This window comes from Hyla sarda, chromosome 7, assembly GCF_029499605.1.
Source record: "Hyla sarda isolate aHylSar1 chromosome 7, aHylSar1.hap1, whole genome shotgun sequence".
In the NCBI taxonomy this organism is placed as follows: Eukaryota; Metazoa; Chordata; class Amphibia; order Anura; family Hylidae; genus Hyla; species Hyla sarda.
Window position 1 is genome coordinate 42255230 of NC_079195.1, and position 20388 is coordinate 42275617.

The window sequence follows — 20388 nt, forward strand, 5'->3', positions numbered from 1 at the left end:
TAGGGCATCTATATGTACGGCTTATAAGGAGACTCAATATAAACTACTTATGGGTTGGTACCATACTCCAGAGTTATTGAATAGGCTGAATCCCGATATCCCCCCCCCCCCCCCCCCAGTGCTGGCGTTGTGGGGTGGGTTTGGGTACACTGTTTCATGTTTTCTGGTCCTGCCCTCTTATCACGGGGTACTGGGAGTTAGTGAGTCGTTTGGTATCAGATGTTCTTGGAGTCTCGGTCCCTCCTGACCCTCAGGTCTACCTCTTGCACCTTTCACACTCTGCTCTGCCCAAGAAACTGTTTAAACTAGCTATGCATATGTTCTTGGCTGCTAAGACACTTGGTGCTAAATGCTGGAAGAGGACTCTTCCTCCCTCTGAATCGGACCTACTCTCCCGAATACGTGATATACGCTCTTTAGAATACCTCACTGCCTCTTTGAATAATACTATCCCTGCCTTTCTCTCATTTTGGGAACCATGGGACCGTTTCTCTGACAGACAACCTCCCTGAGTCGGTACTGACCTCTTCCTCCCCCCCCTATTTCCCCTCCCTCCTTGTCCCCCCCCCCCCCTTTTTTTTGTTTTTGTTTGTTGTTTGTTCGAGGTTCTGTTGTCCTTGTCTCTTTTTTGTCTTCTCTCTTTGTCTTCGTGTTGTAGAGTTTTAGTTCTCTCTTTGAATATTTGGCTATAAAACTATGTTCATTCACTACAGTCTTTATGGTTTATCTGAGGTTGGGGCTAGTTGTTTTGGACTACAACTGTTTCTGAATCCTCTGGTCTCTATCTTAGCTTGTCATTTGCCCTGATGTGATTGTACTGGGCGTTGTCCCAGATTATGCTTTGATTGTGTTTTACTATCTTTCTGTTTATGTGAAAATCTTTAATTAAAAACTAGTTAAAAAAAAAAAAAATTTATATATATAACATTATGTTTCCCGTACGGTAAATGTTAAAAAAATAAAAAATACCAAACCACAGATTTGCAATTTTTATATCCCAGAAAAAAAATAAAAAAAGCGATTAAAAAGTCAGATCAATACCAAAATGGTACCGATACAAAAGCAGATTATGGCGCAAAAAATTAGCCTTCATACAGCCTGGTATGCGAAAAAAAAAATAAAGCTACAGGGGTTAAAAAATGGCAATTAAAAAAATTTGAAAAAGTTCAGAATTAGTAAAACATGACGTAAACGATACAAATCTGGTATCGCTGTAATCAGGCGCCTAAAGTATAAAACTAACATGTCATCTCAACCACAAGGTAAATGGCGCAGAAAAGAAAAACCACCAAATCTGCTATATATATATTTTTTTTTTTGGTTCAGAGAATAGGTTATTGAAAAATTAAAAGGTATCATTATTATAGGTAGTTATGGCTATTATAGGGCGAGGAGGAAAAAATTAGAGCGTAAAAGTGAAAATTGGCCAAGACAAGTGGATCGTCATGAGGGACAAGTAGATTTTGCTCTATTTTAGTCCCGTGGACAAGTAGTTTTTTTTTTATAAAATTTCCACACCCCTGGTTGAGACTCAGGTCACACCGGCCCATACAGTTACCAAGGCAACCATATGCCAAGCAAGTTCTGTGCATGAGTCCCCTTCGTCAGAAAAGGGCTCCTGTACAGAACTCGCTGGGCATTGCAGGGTTGCCTTGGCAACTGTACCAGCAAGCGCAACCAGCATCTCTCTGCACCGGTCTGTGCAGAATCGGCAAGAGACCAACTCTGTCTGGACTTAGACCTTAAAGTACCCAGGTAAAAAGGAATCACTCAGTTTTTGATTGATCAGTCACAAAGCACCATACAATGGGATTTATTGCATCAGTTCAGACATGGCTACTATGTAGTTTCTCAGGAATTTTCAGGTTTTCTTCTTCAGGTTGCACAATATTACAGGCCATGTAAGGTTGTGGTCAAGCAATGCACAATAACACATACTCATCTGCAGAATGGATAAGGATAACAATGAAGGCAAGTTGGTTGGAGGTCACCATACATGTTTGCTAACTACAACATTACAATTGCAGGAGGGCAGATGTGAGAGTTGTTCTTTAGACCGTTTTTTTTTTTAAACATGGCTTTACTGTGTCCCTACAGCTTGTAAGAGAAACTATAAATAATGATGTGATAGCCGACACATGTAAAATAATATTAATCATCCCAGCTGGTTGCCAGGCAAGACCCAATTTGCTGTGCGCCACTTAGAATACAATAGAATTAACAGTGTTATCCAGGATTAAAGAACCGAAAGTAGAATTTTTTTATTTTAAAGAAAACAGCACCACACCTATCCTCAGGCTGTGTGTGGTATTGCAGCCGAGTTCCATGAAACTAAATGGCTGTGGTGCTTTTTTTGGAAGTAAAGCAGCCATGTTTTTTTGATCCTGCACAACTCCTTAACAGGCAATACTCCAGTTATGAAAAATGTAGCCTCTATCCACAGGGTAGTGCCGGATCCTGTAGAGTCCGACCGCTGGGGCCCCTGCAATCTCCATAACGGAGCTTGTCTCTTACTGCTCTGGCATCCCACTTTTATTGAGGAGTCTGTATAAAGCTAGAAAACACCTTCAGGGCATTGTATCTCAAGCGCGGTCCTCAAGATTCCCCCACCCACCCAAACAGGTGATGTTTTCTGGATTTCCTTAGTCTTTCATAGGTGATATAACTAATTATGCCTGATGCACTGACCATAAATATATCACCTGTGAAAGACTAAGGAAATCCAGAAACCATCACCTTTTAGGGGTCTTAAGGACCATGCTTGAGCAACCCTGCCTTAGAGCATTGTTTTCCAACAACTGTGCCTCCAACTGTTGCAAAGCTACAACTCCCAGCATGCCCGGACAGCCTTCGGCTGTCCGGGCATGCTGGGAGTTGTAGCTTTGCATCAGAGCAGGAGGCAGAAGGGTTGGGAAACACTGCCTTAGAGTACTGACTATTTTAAATACAAAAAATTTAACTGATTTAATAGACACCATATAGTGGCTGCTATGATTGACCGTGTATACAGATTCTAGTACTCTTACCTCTCCCTGCATGCTGTGCAAGGTACACAACTCTATAGTGCAAAACCACAGAATGCAGTCACCCGCCAGACCATAGGCTTGGGCTACATAGCACTTTTATCTGTAGAACACGCCACATGCACTAGCTGCCAATGACCGAGAATAGGGATTTTTGGCTAGCCGGGCATGCTGGGAGTTGAAGTTTTGCAACAGCTGTAGGCATCCAGGGTGGAAAATGCTGCCTTCGTGTCTATTCACACATACAGCATCCTGTGCATAGTGATGCGCAAATTTGAAACTGTTTAGTCATTTAGTTTACACAAAACTCTGCAACATCAAATATGCAGGATACTGTTAATGTGAATAGATACTTAGGGAAAGATGACAAAGAATATCTGCCTAAGTGCTTTCTATTTGGTTTGAACAATACGCGACTCAAGTATAGGATTTTCTTATGTCTCCCTGATGTAGAGATCCTTGCCCGTTGTAGTCAGACAGACCATCACGTTGCATATACGTAACAAGTTTCTCCCCGTTTTCATTTTGTTCAATTTAAAGCCTTGAAAAAGCAAAAAAAAAATTTAAATAACACATTTAAAGGCCCTGATGTTACACAGGATAATTCTAAGGACACCAATCACTGCAGCTTTGGGGCTTCTGTTTACTGGATCTTTGTGACGGCTTCAAAGATAGACTGAGCAACATAGTCCAGGTTCTTAGTGGTCAGTCCGCACATGTTTATGCGTCCACTCGCCATCAGATAAATATGCTTCTCTTTGATGAGGTACTCGACTTGCTTTGCTGCAGAAAAACAAGCAACAAAAAGAAAAAAATGTTTTCAGCAATACTAGTATCTGTGTTATGGAAAAACAGTATAAACAGCCCCTGATCCATAAGGTCAACGAATATGCCCTTTTAATGATTCAGTAGGTTTTTTGTTGTTTTCTTGCCTCAGAGGAAAGACTAGTGCACAGAATAAAGAAAAGTCTCACATGTTCTAGAAATCAGTGGGGGTCTCAGAAGCTGGGCCCCCATTGATCACATTGAACATTAAGGTACATTTTAAACAATAGGTTGTTTTATGATGACACATTCTTATTAAAATGGCCACTGTCAAATATAAAAACTGTTCTACAGCTTAGCAAAACATTAACCTGTCTAGTATAATTCATAAAAATGTATCTTTGTATAGAAACTATGGCTTTAAAAAAATAAAAATAAAAAGCACAGCTTGTTCCAGCTGAAGCACAGGCTGGGACAAAGTCTAGTAAGTGAGGGCAGGACTAGCACTCCTCTGTGCTCACTCCTGTCCTATTAGGTTGGGGTTGAGAGGAAGGGGTTACAGAGCAGCCTGCATTGATTGGATAAAGAGACCTAGCACAGCACAGTAGACTCTGGGAGGAAGTGAATGCATGTTGAGGGCAGGTTTGCTGCTTGCCTCGGATACACCCCTTTCTGAGCAGTAGATGTCAGAATGAGTGAGCAGCAAAATAGTGATATGTGAGCCAAATAAAAACTAGACACAAAGACATGTAAAGAATCTGCATGATTTAGTAACCTATAGAAGCATTATTGTTGTGTGTAATATGAGAGGTACACTTTAACACAAGGGCCATATTACTTAGGAGGACATGTGTACTTAGGTTTCTTCTGGGTAAAATTAGCTCTTTAGCATCCAGAAGACTCACATAATATTTCAACCAGGTCTAAATCCCAGACCTTGAATGATTTATTAAGATTTATTAAGTTTATTACATCCTTATAAAACCAACGCATACATAAGTCTTTACTTACGATTGAGGCCAGTAAAGCTGAACATTCCTATCTGCTCCACAATGTGCTTCCATGTTCCAGGTGTCTTAAGAGCCTCCAGTCTGGATTTCAGTTCTGCTCTCATTAGAAGGACTCGCTCTGCCATAGTCTTAACATTGTCCCTCCTATCAGAGGACAAAGAGAAAGTTTATATGCAGGTTACCTGTAAGCTGCCAGAACTTCTATACATAAAAAGGGCTATAACAAACCTCACAACTGTAAGGCTGGGTTCACACATCGTAAAGTTATCAGTCGCAATTAGAGATGAGCGACCTTACAGTAAATTTGATTCATCACGAACTTCTCGGCTCGGCAGTTGATGACTTATCCTGCATAAATTAGTTCAGCTTTCAGGTGCTCCCGTGGGCTGGAAAAGGTGGATACAGTCCTAGGAGACTCTTTCCTAGGAATGTATCCACCTTTTCCAGCCCAGCGGAGCACCTGAAAGCTGAACTAATTTATGCAGGATAAGTCAGCAACTGCCGAGCCGAGAAGTTCGTGATGAATCAAATTTACTGTAAGTTCGCTCATCTCTAGTCGCAATGTATTTTACTTGTGGATAGCCTACAAAAATGAAAGCACGTTTTAATTTTGCGGCTGCAATTTTACAGATTAAAGACTGATGCCAGAAAGTTAAAACAGATTTGTAAATTACTTCTATTAAAAAATCTTAATCCTTCCAGTACTTTTTAGGGGCTCTATACTACAGAAGAAATGCTTTTCTTTTTGGATTTCTCTGATGTCATGACCACAGTGTTCTCTGCTGACCTCTGCTGTCCATTTTTTGGAACTGTCGAGAGCAGAAAAAAAAGCCCCATAACAAACATATGCTGCTCTGGACAGTTCCTAAAATGGACAGCAGAGGTCATGATATCAGAGAAATACGAAAAGAAAAGCATTTCCTCTGTAGTATACAGCCCCTAAAATGTATTGGAAGGATTAAGATTTTTTTTATAGAATTTACAAATCTGTTTAACTTTATGGCACCAGTTGATTTAAAAAAAAAATAAAAAATTTTAGTTTTCCATGGGAGTACCCCTTTAAGGCTACATTTTCGCGCCAAATCAGCACATAAAATATGTGAAACATTTTATGCAGTGTGAACCCTGCCTAAGAGCTAATGAGGGGGGTCAGTGATCCAATTAAATAGGTATGGCCATTACAAAAATGAGACCATGAAAAAGACCCTTCTACTTACCTGTCCTTGGCACGCACCAGCCCCCACATTCCTGGACAAGCAAAATTGACTGCCTGCTCAGACGGTAACCGGCCAAGGCGCAGAGATGTCCCGTTGCAGCCAGTGATTGGCTAAATGGGCCACCATATGCACTCGTCCAAGGTGGTGGAAGCCGGTGGGGCCTCTTAAAAGACCAGAGCCCCAGCGGTTGGACCCCCCCCCCCAGGATCAGACACTTCTTCCCTATCCTAAGGATAGGGGAGAAGTGTCTGAAGTTCAGTTCCACAGACTTCCCCTTTAACACTAATAAAAGGTGTATGGATACTTTTAGCTTAATTTTTTTTTTCTTACCATTCACCAAAAAGTTCAGGTGTGGTCAGGGTGGTTGCAACAATGCGAGCGCCTTGTGAAGGAGGGTTTGACCAGGTTGTACGTACAATCTTTTCCATCTGAGACAGGACACGTTCTACATTGTCACTGTCTTTGCCCACAACAGTCAAGTTACCAACTCTTTCATCTAAGAGAAAGAAAACCATATATTACAATGTAACTACTTCAAAAGGGTAAATGGAGGAAAGGCCGGAGACCGCACTCAAACCTGAACAGATAACAGGGCCAAGTGGTCTCAAATAATTATGGTGGTTGTGGCAAACATGCTAGATGTTTATTAAGTGAAGGGTGGGGTAGACAGTTCACTGTAACTATCAACGAAGGAAAGTACTAAGTTCTTAAACCACCCCGCTCTCTGGACTGGTGGGAATCTAGGCAGCCAAGTGTTTTAGGACATGTTATATTAGCAAATGGGCCGAGTACTCACTGTATAAGCCAAAATTCTTGGAGAAAGACTGAGCACAGAAAAGCTCAAATCCCTGAGACACAAAGTATCGTACAGACCAGGCGTCCTTGTCTAAATTTCCAGAAGCAAATCCTTGATAGGCAGAGTCGAAGAATGGGAAGAGGAAGCGCCTCTGAACAAAAAAAAAAAAAAAAAAAGGCAGAGGACCGAGGTGGTTAGTATGGACGTTCAATCAATATCAGACCCAAATGCTTTTAAATAAGCCAGCCATTCCAGTTCATCCCCTGTTCATGCTCTTGGTGGCACCCCAGTCTTCCTTATAGAGCAGTCATCACATGATTTCTGCGGCCCGGGCCTGTTCCTTGGTCATCATCACACGATGGGAGCCATGATGCCCAAAGAACAGCCCAAAGCAGATGTAGCTACAGGGCCACCACTTCAGCGAAGACTGGGATGCCAATAGAAGCCTGAATGGAGGATCAGCACAGGATTCGACAGGTAAGTAACTGCTCCTTAAAAACACAAAAACAGACGTATCCCAACAATGGAGGCAAAACTTTGAATTACACCGTTTTAATTTGCGCTGTTCAGCCATTTTAATTCAGATGCTCCTTCTTGCTATAAGAGATCAGCATCACACATGTATAAAAAGAGAACCGAGAGCCCAGGACGAATGACATAACGGTTCTACAATAAACAGACGAGTCTCCTCCTGGCATACCTTCATGACCTCAGAGATCTGCTTCCACTCCTCTTGGTTGGGGTCTGTTCCAGTGGGATTGTGAGCACAGGCATGCAGAACGAAGATGGAGTGCTCTGGAGCATTCTGGAAGGCAAATGCATTACATTACAGACATTTGTATGAGCCAGCTTAACCATGTGTAATCCATTTCTAGCACATTCATACACCATACCAACCTTAAATATTACCATAAATTGCTAAGGACAGTTGCCTTAAAAATTGGGAAATCTGTATTCAGTAAGCACTGTGTGAAAATGCCAATGATCGTTTAGCGTATGTCAGGAGAAGGGAGGGATCAGACAAGACAAACAGACATCCGACCACTGCGGTTTTTGCCCATAATAATGGTATGCAGCGAATTTGGCATTTTTGCCCCAGTCCCCTTCCTACTTTACGAGACAAAGTTCTCACAGCAGAGACGGCCCACTCAGCCTGTCATTGACTGCACAGATATCCAGCCTCAGTGGTAGCCTAAGCGGGCCGCTACTGCATCTCAAAAAGTAAGTAGCATAAGCTGCAGGGGAATGGAAGACACCACAGCAGGAACTGAGGTTGGTAAGCATCAGTGTTATCTTTTCCCCCTTATGTTGCGACCCCCCCCCCCCCCTGGAATATCCATTGATGATATCTGTTCCCTGCGGGAAAAAGCCTGTAGAAATAGGAACACATCTAAGCCCTGGGACAAGAAACCTCTTTAAATCTAAATTCATCATATAAAACATAAAAAAAATTACAGCGAGACTCACCTCTAAGTCTTCTAGGAATCCCTTAAGGTCAAGCCCACGATTAGCAGCATCCCAGTAACGGTAACTTCTGATGTCTTTGAAGCCAGCGTCAATAAATACGGCGTTGTGGTTCTCTGTACCCAAAAATGAAAAAAAGATACTGTTTACTGCAAACAGAATAATGTGTCTTGGGGTTGTAATGCAGGACTGGAGTAGTGGAGGAGAAACGCACAGGGAAACGCCACCGGATGACGGACATATATGACAGGGGCCTATGATGTCTCCCATACACTGCACACACAGAAGAGGTCATCCTGCTCCCAAACAATTCTACCATACACCCTTAGTGCTTTTCAACTGTTTGTACTGCAATGAAATACGCTTGTCACAGAATTTCTAGAAAAATAATTTCTTTCATCAGTACATAAAAAAAATTAAAAACATTTTTTTTTAAAGATTAAGTTATTCTGAATTATTTGACAACATATCTGAGCTCTGGTACGTACATTAGCAATACGTGCACAAATATAACACAATCTCACCCCAGGAAGGAGCAGAAATGTAGATGGGGGTTGTAGTGTTATTGGTTCCATTGTACCAGCGTCTTAAGAACTCTGCTCCAATGCGCAGTGCCCCGGTACCACCAAGTGACTGGACACCACCTACCTGTATAAATAAAATAAGATAAGTAATCATATAAACAATTGTTGTGCCCTGATTAAAACTGAAGGATATGCCATCACTTAATGATCCTTGGGGGTCTGACTGCTGGGACATCCTCCGATCCTGAAAATGAACAGGCCGCAGCACTACGCCATGACTTTTTCCACGTTTTTTGCTAGAAACTACAGCAGAGCCCAATTCAAGTGAATGGAGGTGTGCTGCTCCCCCACTGCTCAGAAGGGACCTGCATTGCAGCCCCTTTACTCCCAGGACCACAAAACTGATGGCATGGATATGTCAGATGCGTGGATTTTATCTGAAAGGAACCAGTTTTGTCATATTTAAAATTTGGCTAAAATCAATACGGGTTATTACTATTGACTATGTCTCACTTTGAACTGGCTATGGACATAAGACATTATTTAAATCAAAGTCCACAGTATACAACAACAATACAGAGTCTATGAGACAGGCTGGAGTATTATCTCAGCTACCTATAGACAGTGGTAAAACCATTTATACATTTCCTATGATGTCGTCTATATTTATCCATTAGTGTTCCAGTAAAAGATCAATTACTTACAGGGTAATCTGTTTTTCATTCGCTCATTACAGCACCCCTGGAGACTTAGAATAACAACCAATCAGGATGGGACTATCGCCTGAAGGACTTTACGTCCAAAAGGAAAGGATTTAATTGCGACCTATAGTGTTTTAAAAAAAAACTATGTTTTGAGGACCATGTAGCTGCCCTACAGATCTGGTCCAAAGAGGCTTCAGCCTTCTCTGCCCAGGAAGAAGCCACCGCTCTGGTAGAGTGAGCTGAAAAAAAAAGAAATAAAAAAGGGAAGGTGGATCCTGATTCTTTGTAGTATGGGCTAAAGCAGTGGTCTTCAACCTGCGGACCTCCAGATGTTGCAAAACTACAACTCCCAGCATGCCCGGACAGCCGTTGGCTGTCCGGGCTTGCTGGGAGTTGTAGTTTTGCAACATCTGGAGGTCCGCAGGTTGAAGACCACTGGGCTAAAGTAATTGATGCCCTGATCCATCATCTACCGTAATAGACGGTTTAGAAGCAGTCTTGGACTAAAAGATCTTCTGTAGAACAAAAGTCCTTAGTAGAGTCCAGATACTTTATAAGGCATCTTCTGATCTCAAGGTTATGGAACTTGATTTCACCTTCATGTCTCGGCTCATCACAAAAAGGAGGGAAGAATAATCGTCAGAGATTTATGAAACTGAGACCACTTTCGGCAGAAAAGATGGTAAAGTTCTCATTACTACTTGTCATCTAATATCTTGGTATAAGGAGGAAAGGCAGAGAACGCTTGTAATTCTCCTACCCTCCTAGCCATTATTATTGCCAGGAGGAAGCACATCTTGAGGGTGAGCAACTTTATGGAAATTGAATCCAGAGGTTCAAACGGTGGTCCTGATAAGACATCTAACACCAGATTCATGTCCCAAGGGGGAACAGTAGGTCTTGTTATAGGATTTAATCTTGTAGCCCCAGAAATAAAACATTTAACTAAGATATTAACTGCTAACTTGCAGTTAAAAAAATTAAAATAAAAAATGCTGAGATTTGTACTTTAAGGGTACTAGGACTTAGCTTCCTATCCAGGCCTATCTTGAGGAAATGAAGGATTTGAGGGATATTAGGATCTCCCAATGGATCGGCTGCAGGTCCCACTACCCTAAGGTGGCTCTCCATATTCTTAGGTATATGGAGGATATTATGTCTTTCCTACTTGCAAGTAAGTTGTTTATTACTTGGTCAGATAGGCCTCTAGCTTTTAGAATTGTCCTCTCAGCATCCAGGCTGTTGGATGAAGGCGAGCCGACTGAGGATGATGAACTGGTCCCTGGTACAGTAGATCCTCCCTGTCTGGAAGAACCCATGGTTGCGAGACTGACATTGTCCTTAGCAAGGTAAACCAGGGCCTTCAAGGCCAGAAGGGCGCTATCAATAGTATTAAGGCTCTGTCCAGTCTCATCTTTTCAAGACGTGAGGAATAAGGTGAAGAGGTGGGAAAAGAGTACCCTCTTTCCTTCTCTCAGGACTGGGGAAGAGTGTCTACTGCTGTGGGATAATCCAGTGGGTTGAGAGAATAGAACCGGTGAATCTTCCAGTTTCTGGAAGCAAAAAGATCTATAGAGCATTTTCCAAACCTTTTCTCTGTCATTGCAATTATCTAGACACCATTCGGACTCAACATGAACTCTGCTCAGGAAATCTACCACCTTGTTGTCTTCCCCTCAGGTGAACCGCAGAGAGATGCCAGCTTGGCTACTACTAAGGAAAAAATCTGAAAGGAGAGTTAACAGGGAGCCTGATCTTGTTGTCCCCCCCGTTTAAGTAAGCTACAGCGGTGGTAATGTCTGAATATATCAGCACATCCTTCCCTTGGATTTGAGGAATAAGCAAAGATATTGCCGAAACACAGCATAGCGCTCTTTGTAATTTGACGTAGACTGTTGCATCAGAGGAGACCATCTGCCCCTTGAGATAAGTTGTTGGGGTTCATCCATCATATCAAGGAGACCCTTGCTTTTGACGAAAGGGAACATTTTTGGTTTAGTGATGAGGGATTGCCATCCCACTTCTGAAGGATATCTGTCTGCAATATCCTGGATCTGTACTGAGCCCATTTCACTGCCACAATACAAGAAGTCATCAGACCTAGTACTGACATCTCTTCCCTGAAGGTGCATAAGTTAGACCGGAAAATAATTTCTACTCTGTCCTTGATGAGGATCTGTTTGGCTAGAGGCAGAAGGGAAAGCTGAGACATTGAATCCAGAAGGATGCCCAAGAAAATGCAGCCTGGAGGGCGTTAAGCTTGACTTTTTTTAATTCAGATTCCAACCTAGATCTTTCAGTATGGAGCAAACTACTTGAATATGCAAATGAAGGGTCTCTGAGGAGTCTGATACAATCAGTAAATCGTCCAGATATGGAACAGGATGTTTTGGGTTCTTATGAAAGCTGCCACCTCCGACATCAGTTTGGTGAATACCCTTGGGGCTTGAGAGAATCCAAAGGGAAGGGCTTTGTACTGTAAATGGACCCATGCTCCCTCCATAAACACCGCCACATTTTTTATGAGCGTTGTGGATGGGAATATGGTAGTAGGAGTCTTCTAAATCTACAGAGGCCATCATGCAATTTGGAAATAGAGGGATTGTGGATTTTAGGGACTACATCCTGAGTTTTTTGTATGACAAAGTTGTTTAACTTTCTCAGATTTATTATAACCCTGAAAATTTTTTTATTTTTTTTTACACTAAGAAGAGAGGGGAATAGAATCTCCTCCCCTGGGGGACTGGAACCATGACTTTTTTGAGCAAGAGAGATTTTATTTCTGTTATCATGGCCTCTTGTTTCAGGGAATTTTTCACTATCCCAGTGGGAAAGAATCCGTCAGGAGAAAGAGACCCGATCTCAAGGTGGCTATAAGAAATTTTCTCCAAGGCCCCCTCAAACCTGGACAGATGTCTCCCCCAAACCCCCCCCCCCCCCCGCCACCGAAAGAAAGCAGTCATTGTTTGGGTTCTTTGGAACTAGACTTTGTTGGGATTGAAGAAGAAATCTCTACCTTTACTAGGGACTTTAAATCTCCTATTGTCCTGAAACTTCTGATTAGGCTTTCTGGATTGTTTTTTGTTACGAAAGGAATCAGGGACACGACCCTGAGTGGGAAATCCTTTCCTCCTATCAGAAGCCTTCTCAAGTACTTCGTCTAAGACTGGACCAAAAAGGCGATGTCCAATGCAAGGGATGGAACATAATTTGCCTTGAGCCCACATCACGCTTCCACTGCCTAAGCCATATGGTTCTCCTAGAAGAATTCGATAAATTGGCTGCCCTGGCACCCAATCTTACAGAATCTTCCAAGGAGTCTGCCAAAAAAAAAATGCAATAAAAAAAAAAAATCAATTTCCATGGAAATTACAGGTAAGGATTCTAAGATCCCTTCTCTAGGGGTCTGGTTAACAAGATGGGATTGTAATTGCGAAACCCAGACTCTTAGGGAGCAAGCGACATGTAGCAGCTACATTGGTTCTGATAGAAGCTGTGGCTGCCTCCCAGGTCTTTTTTGTTAAAGAACTTTTTTGTCCATTGAATCAGACAGGTTTCCTAGATCCTCAAAAGGCAAGACTGATTTCTTTTTATCATTTTAGCCACCGGGCATCAATTAACTGGGCTCTATCCCATGACTTAGTAACTGACTCCTCAAAGGGGTACTTCTTTTAAAGAGTTTAGGGGGGGGGGGGGGGGGCAAAGATTTACCAGGATTTTCCCATTCTTTATCAATTATTTGCTTGATACTTTTATGCAAATTAAACATACAGGACTTCTTGGGGCCTAAGCCTTCATATAGGGAGTCTTCGGCAGTGACTGTCTCTCTGCTCTCCTCAAGATTATCTGTTAATCGGATTGCTTTAAAGGAACTGATCAGTATTATCTGGAGAAAAGAGCAATTTGGATTTAAACTATTCTTGCTCTTGAGAGGAGGAATATAGAGTAAGATTTTCTTCTTGAACACTAGGGGGACTGGAAGTAGCAGGGGTGACCACAGAGGAGGCTGAAGCACCCACATTCCCGACAATTCCTAGTTCTTTCAGGGATGAATCTCTCTCCTCCCGGATCATTACTCTTCGGTTGCTAGCAGTTGCAGAGGACTCCTGGGCCATGATAACTTCAATACAGGCTGCACATATAGACAGGATCTAACGGCTTCCTTATTGTGGGATTTAGAAGATGACTTCTTGCTACCCTACAAAACAATAGCCTGACTTAGCTAGAAGAATATGGAATGAAATTGAAATTCTCTCACCCAGAAGTAGATCCACATCTCCGTGCAGGGCAACCAGGAATGGTCTGCTCAGCTGCTGCGGGCTGGTAGTACTACTGCAGGCTGTTTGTATTGCTGGCTGCTGTACTACTGTGGGCTTGCGGGTCTGAACACCCAGGGCCTGACAGATCAAAACTTTTGACATGTCAAATGTTTTTTTCAAATAGGCACATTTTAACAAGTGACCACAATGATAGCTATTAGTGCCAGTGGCTTAAAGAAAAAGCCACAACACTCCCTCAAACTTCTTAGGTACCACAGTTACTACTGACTGTGGCATCTAAGAGGCTAAACAGCTGGGCTGCACCATCACTATACAGACAGGGCAGACTTTGTTGACTAACTCCCCACTAAGACGTAATAAAACGAAAGAAGTTCTAATTCTGGTCACTATGCAATGTGGCAGTAATACATGAAGTAAACTATTGTAAATACCCGATCCTCTTTAATGGCTGGACTGTCATCACCGAGGGCAATCCTGGAAGCGCTGGCTCTAAACTCGGGCAGTCCGAGGATCGGCAGGTACTCATGGTTTAACGTGTTGTCGTTGGCAATCTTCTGTTCCACCTTTTTCACAACTGGCAGGACCCAGGGCTGGGAGTCATCGGTCCGGTAGGCTGCAGAGGTAAATTCATCACACAGTTATAGAGTATTAAGGGAACACTTCAGAACCATGACCTAACCAGAAAACAAGTTGTAATGATCAAAGATCAGCTTTATTAAAGGCTAGGATCCAAAGTACACAGAATGGTACATCGCAACCTTCAATTCACATTACACAACAGATGCAACAACAACAACTACACATCATGAGTCTGCTCTGAAATACAGCAGAGAGTCCGCTACTCTCATGGTGCTCACAGGCACTGCCATCTCCATATACAGAACCCAAATAATTAAACCACAATGAGCTTCCTTACAGGGCTATAATTGTCCTTTTGTGTCTATAGCTCGTATGCCCCATCACAACTGTAGGATCAGACAACAGAGATTTGTTTGTAGTCTGTAACCATGGAAACATCTGCAATAAAGCTACACACACAAAGCAGGTGTGTCTTTAATCAAACCCAATTGCAAATATGCTAATATTTGCAAAATCACAACTCCTATCATGCCGTGACAGCCAAAGGCTGTCACGGCATGATAGGAGCTGTGGTTTTGCAACAGCTGAAGGACCACAGGTCAAAGACTGCCATTATAAATCATCATCCACAGAGTAAGAACCAACTCTGTACAAGTGTGAGCTATAATGGCTCTGGAGGCTGAAATGAAGTGGAAGTTATGTAGGTGAAGAACGCAAACTGGGTGCAGAAGGGGGATCAGTGATTCTAGGACTATCTGTATGAACCAGATGCCATTGGAGACCTTTGACCTATAGTCCTCCTGACATTGTGAGCAGGATGAAGCCGCACTATTCTATATGCAGGATAGACTGCTGCTGGCTCACATACACGGCATGTGATCTCTGCCCCAGACAAGGACACAGAGGACCTGAATGAAAACAAAAAGCAGAACTGTAGCCAGCAATAAGCTACAAGCCACAAGCACTGGCCATAGTAATGTAGCCCAATATGCACGGATAGCATAAAGTATAGGGATGTATAAGGAAACAAAGAACTCCTCTACCTTGTTAGCCAGAGTGGAGCCATACTACGAAAATGGCTTTTTATTCTGAGGGATCTAGTGTGGCATCATTTCTGGGGGCCTAGAGAGACCCTCCTGCTCCCAAAATCTACTCACCAGGACACAGCTAGAGAGTCATCACACAGATCTAATAGTTACATAAACGTTACTTTAAAAATACATCACTTATCCTGTACTGATCCTGAGTTATATCCTGTATTATACTCCAGAGCTGTACTTACTATTCTGCTGGTGAGGTCACTGTGTACATACATTACATTACTTATCCTGTACTGATCCTGAGTTATATCCTGTATTATACTCCAGAGCTGTACTCACTATTCTGCTGGTGAGGTCACTGTGTACATACATTACATTACTTATCCTGTACTGATCCTGAGTTATATCCTGTATTATACTCCAGAGCTGCACTCACTATTCTGCTGGTGAGGTCACTGTGTACATACATTACATTACTTATCCTCTACTGCTCCTGAATTATATCCTGTATTATACTCCAGAGCTGTACTCACTATTCTGCTGGTGGAGTCACTGTGTACATACATTACATTACTTATCCTGTACTGCTCCTGAGTTATATCCTGTATTATACTCCAGAGCTGCACTCACTATTCTGCTGGTGAGGTCACTGTGTACATACATTACATTACTTATACTGTACTGATCCTGAATTATATCCTGTATTATTCTCCAGAGCTGTACTCACTATTCTGCTGGTGGGGTCACTGTGTACATACATTACATTACTTATCCTGTACTGATCCCGAGTAATATCCTGTATTATACTCCAGAGCTGCACTCACTATTCTGCTGGTGAGGTCACTGTGTACATACATTACATTACTTATCCTGTACTGATCCTGAGTTCTCATAAAGCCATGTTCTCACACAGATTAGAGTACAATACAGGATTGTAAATCATGCGAAAGCGCTGAAAGTTCTCTTACATGGTACTTTGCAGATTCTGCACTGGAAATCCGCAGTGGAGCAGTGTGTGAGTCTGCAGTGTGTGAGTCTGCAGTGTGTGAGTCTGCAGTGTGTGAGTCTGCAGTGTGTGAGTCTGCAGTGTGTGAGTCTGCAGTGTGTGAGTCTGCAGTGTGTGAGTCTGCAGGGCTTTTACTAGGTTTCTAATATTACAGAAAGCGAAACACCATAGCAAAACCGGTATGGACATAGGGGGGAGATTTATCAAAACTTGTCCAGAGGAAAAGTTGCTGAGGTGCCTATAGCAACCAATCAGATCTTTACTTTCATTTTTCACAGAGATTTTCAAAAATGAAAGAAGCGATCTGATTGGTCGCTATGGGAGACTAACTTTTCCTCTGGACAGGTTTTGATAAATCTCCCCCAAATGAGCGGTCATAGAATCCAGATAGTTGTGCAGTCTTCAGAGCTGAAATCTATTAATGCAGCTCAGGATCAGGATACAGTATAATGTAGCCAGAGCCAAGAAAAAGGTTGCACAATATAATTAGGAGCATCTGGCGCCAGACTGTATAAAGTTGTGCAATATTAGAACGCCTGTTCTTGAAGGCATCACACAACCTCCGAAAACTCAGGTCACAGTTGTGTCACAGGTGACCAGGGGTGGAGGGGTTTGGCCTCCTCCTCTGCCCATCAGCCTGTCCCATAGTTTGAGGACCATACTACTCATGTTCGTTTCCAGTGATAACGTGACACAGGAAGAGCGTGACATTAAAGGATAAGTATCATGATTAAAAACGTATACCCCATCTGAAGGATAGGGGTTAAAGGGGTACTCCATTGGAAAAAAAAAATTGTTTTTTTAAATCAACTGGTGCCAGAAAGTTAGACAGATTTGTTACTTACTTGTATTAAAAAATATTTACCCTTCCAGTACTTATTAGCAGCTGTATGCTACAGAGGAAATTCTTTTCTTTTTGAATATTTTTGTCTTGTCCACAGTGCTCTCTGCTGACACCTGATGCTCGTATCAGGAACTGTCCAGAGCAGTATAGGTTTGCTATGGGGGATTTCCTCCTGTTCTGGACAGTTCCTTATACAGGCATCAGGTGTCAGCAGAGAGCACTGTGGACAAGACAAAAAAGAAATTCAAAACGAAAAGAATTTCCTCTGTAGCATACAGCCGCTAAACAGTACTGGAAGGGTAAAGATTTTTGTAATAGAAGTAATTTACAAATCTGGTTAACTTTCTGGCACCAGTTGATTAAATAAAAAAATAAATAAATAAAAATGTTTTCCACCGGAGTACCCCTTTACGTTTTAGATTGCAGGGGGTCCGAGTGCTGGGGGCCCACGGCTCTCCCATAGAGCAGTATGGAGGGGGCGTGGCAGCTCCCACTTCGGGCAGGGGTCATCACATGCTCCTGTGCTGGAGACCCAGGGCTCCAAACAGGAGATTGTGGGGGGCCCCAGCACTCTGACCCCCCCCCCCCCACAATCTAAAACTTATCCCCCATCTTTCGGATAGGAGATACATTTTTAATGATACTTATCCTTTAAAAGAAGCACATGGTAAACTTAGTTTTTTTTTTTTTTTTTTACTTATATCATGTAGCATACACTACAATTAGACAATGTAGAGCAGGGTTTCCTACATAGTTACATAGTTAGTACGGTTCAAAAGAGACATACGTCCAAGTTCAACCGGGGAATTGAAGGGTAGGGGTGTGGCGCGATATTGGGGAAGGGATTGGGATTTTATATTTCTTCATAAGCATTAATGGTTCCTCCAGCAGTTGCAGAACTACAACTCCCAGCAAGCCTTGACAGCAATCAGCTATGCAGACATGCTGGGAGTTGTTGTTCTGAAACACTGATGGAGAGGATCTTATGTACGCCTTGTGCTTACCTGTTTAAGCTGAAGTGGCAGGCGGGGGTTAGGCTTCATTTTGGACCTAAATCAATCACAGACATGGTTCTGTAATGCAGCCTACTTTCCCATGAATATGCTGGCTTTGTAGAGAGGGTGGAGTGTTTGATCACTGCACTTTAGGCCAAGTTTGTAACCCTTGAATGCTTCTTTTAAATAGAGATCATCCCCTTTCTATAGACCAGCCCCTCTGCAATAAGGTCATGACTGGGGGTCACAGCTGTTGGTCACAGCATAATAAACAGACATTCCCTTTAAGTGATTAACAGGGTTTCCCAACCAGGGTGCCTCCAGCTGTTGCAACACTTCAACTCCCAGCATGCCCAGAGAGCCTTCGGCTCTCTGGGCATGCTAGGAGTTGAAGCGTTGCAACAGCTGGAGGCACCCTGGTTGGGAATCGCTGGATTAGCATAAAATGCTGAGCACAGGGCAGGTTGTAGACAGCTGTCTCATTACCCATCCAGTAGCACTACAAGTCTCAGCATGCCTTGTCATTCAACGGCTGCCCGGGCCTCACCTCCCACTCCCAGGTTGACCTTGCGGGGGTCGCTGTCCGCACGGAAATCCGCTGTGAGCTTGAACACGGCCACCGGGGGAGCCTGGGGAACAGACGCGAAGATAGAAGCAGAAGCCATAGCGACAACCGTGTCCAGTCACCAGGGGAGCGCACACTGCAGCCTTCACCTTCACCTTCACCGGCTAAATATAGAGGGCGGAGACAAGGGCAGCCAATCAGAAAGCTAGAAACTGACAACGCCTGTCAATCGAAGCTCTGCACGTCACTCCCCCGTGAAAGGTCAGAACGAACCAATCGCAGACCGGATGTACAGACACAACATTATGACGGGCTGCTATTGGCTGGATAAGCGGAAAAAGTTTGTTAAACGGAGCTTCCTATTGGACGTCGTACGTAGGGACCCGGTATCCAATAGCAACGAGTTTACTGTAGAGAAATAGCACAGTGAGAGTGTAGAAGTGGCAGACTTCTATGCTTATGTCACTTCTTACTTATTTTTGTCCTTTTATTACCACAATGAGGCCCCTTAACCCCTTAAGGTCAGACCCATTTTTTACCTTAAATTACTGACCAGGCTCTTTTTTTTTATTTTATTTTATTTTATTTGACATGTGTCTCTTTAACCCCTTAAGGACGCAGCCCATTTTCACCTCTAGTACGAAGCCCTTTTTTGCACATCTGACCACTGTCACTTTAAACATTAATAACTCTGGAATGCTTTTAGTTATCATTCTGATTCCGAGATTGTTTTTTCGTGACATATTCTACTTTAACATAGTGGTAAATTTTTGTGGTAACTTGTGGTAAATGTAAACATTTTTCACAAAATTTTCAAACTCACTATTTTTCAGGGACCAGTTCAGGTTTGAAGTGGATTTTAAGGGTCTTCATATTAGAAATACCCCATAAATGACCCCATTATAAAAACTGCACCCCCCAAAGTATTCAAAATGACATTCAGTAAGTGTGTTAACTCTTTAGGTGTTTCACAGGAAAAGCAGCAAAGTGAAGGAGAAAATTCACAATCTTCATTTTTTACACTCGCATGTTCTTGTAGACCCAATTTTTGAATTTTTACAAGGGGTAGAAGGAGAAAGGGGGGAATTTATCAATGTATATAGAGCAATTTTGTGTCTATTTTTTTGCGCAAAAAAAAGCGCAAGTGTTTTTGTGCATTTTTTTTTGTGCAAATTTTGATAGAACTTTTCATCCCCTTGTCTATGGATAATTCTATAATAGAGCATTTTCTACTGTAGAATCAATTTACTAACTGCGTTGTTTGTTTTTTTGCGCAAAAAAATGCATAAACGGCATTTTCTTGCGCAAATATACACCACCTCGGAGGACACGCACCAAAAGTGTCTATTTTGGCACAGGACTGCTACTCCCATCATGGGACAGACTCTGCCCATGATGGGAGTTGTAGTCCAGGGGCTGAGGTGCAGATCGCACCGGGTCGTTCTCTAGAGACCCGCTGCGATCCGCATTTATTAACTGTAAGAGTTGGCGGTACAAGTGGTACACTGCGCTGTCACCGGCTCCTGTATACACTGTCATAATTCATAATACCCGCCGCCGGGAGAGGGGAGCTCTG

The 20388-nt window shown here is 42.7% G+C and overlaps 1 protein-coding gene across 1 annotated transcript; it reads right to left on the bottom strand.

Annotated features, from left to right (window-relative positions):
* Positions 1-1797: 1797 nt before the first annotated feature.
* GOT1 (glutamic-oxaloacetic transaminase 1) lies at positions 1798-19058 on the bottom strand. The gene is made up of 9 exons (XM_056532474.1): positions 18795-19058; positions 14215-14396; positions 8800-8923; positions 8279-8391; positions 7512-7616; positions 6812-6962; positions 6346-6511; positions 4800-4942; positions 1798-3806 (listed from the first exon to the last, which is right to left on the bottom strand). Exons 1-9 carry the CDS (start codon positions 18910-18912, stop codon positions 3667-3669), a joined length of 1242 nt encoding a protein of 413 aa, XP_056388449.1. The 5' UTR covers positions 18913-19058; the 3' UTR covers positions 1798-3666.
* Between the last annotated feature and the right edge of the window lie 1330 nt (positions 19059-20388).

Excerpts from the sequence above, each read along its gene's own strand:
- GOT1 (XM_056532474.1), bottom strand. The coding sequence starts at position 18,912 with ATGGCTTCTGCTTCTATCTTCGCGTCTGTTCCCCAGGCTCCCCCGGTG. Across the intron at positions 6,963-7,511 it reads AGATCTCTGAGGTCATGAAG|AGGCGCTTCCTCTTCCCATT; the intron begins GTATGCCAGGAG and ends TTTTTTGTTCAG. Across the intron at positions 4,943-6,345 it reads CCTGAACTTTTTGGTGAATG|GAGGGACAATGTTAAGACTA; the intron begins GTAAGAAAAAAA and ends GTCCTCTGATAG.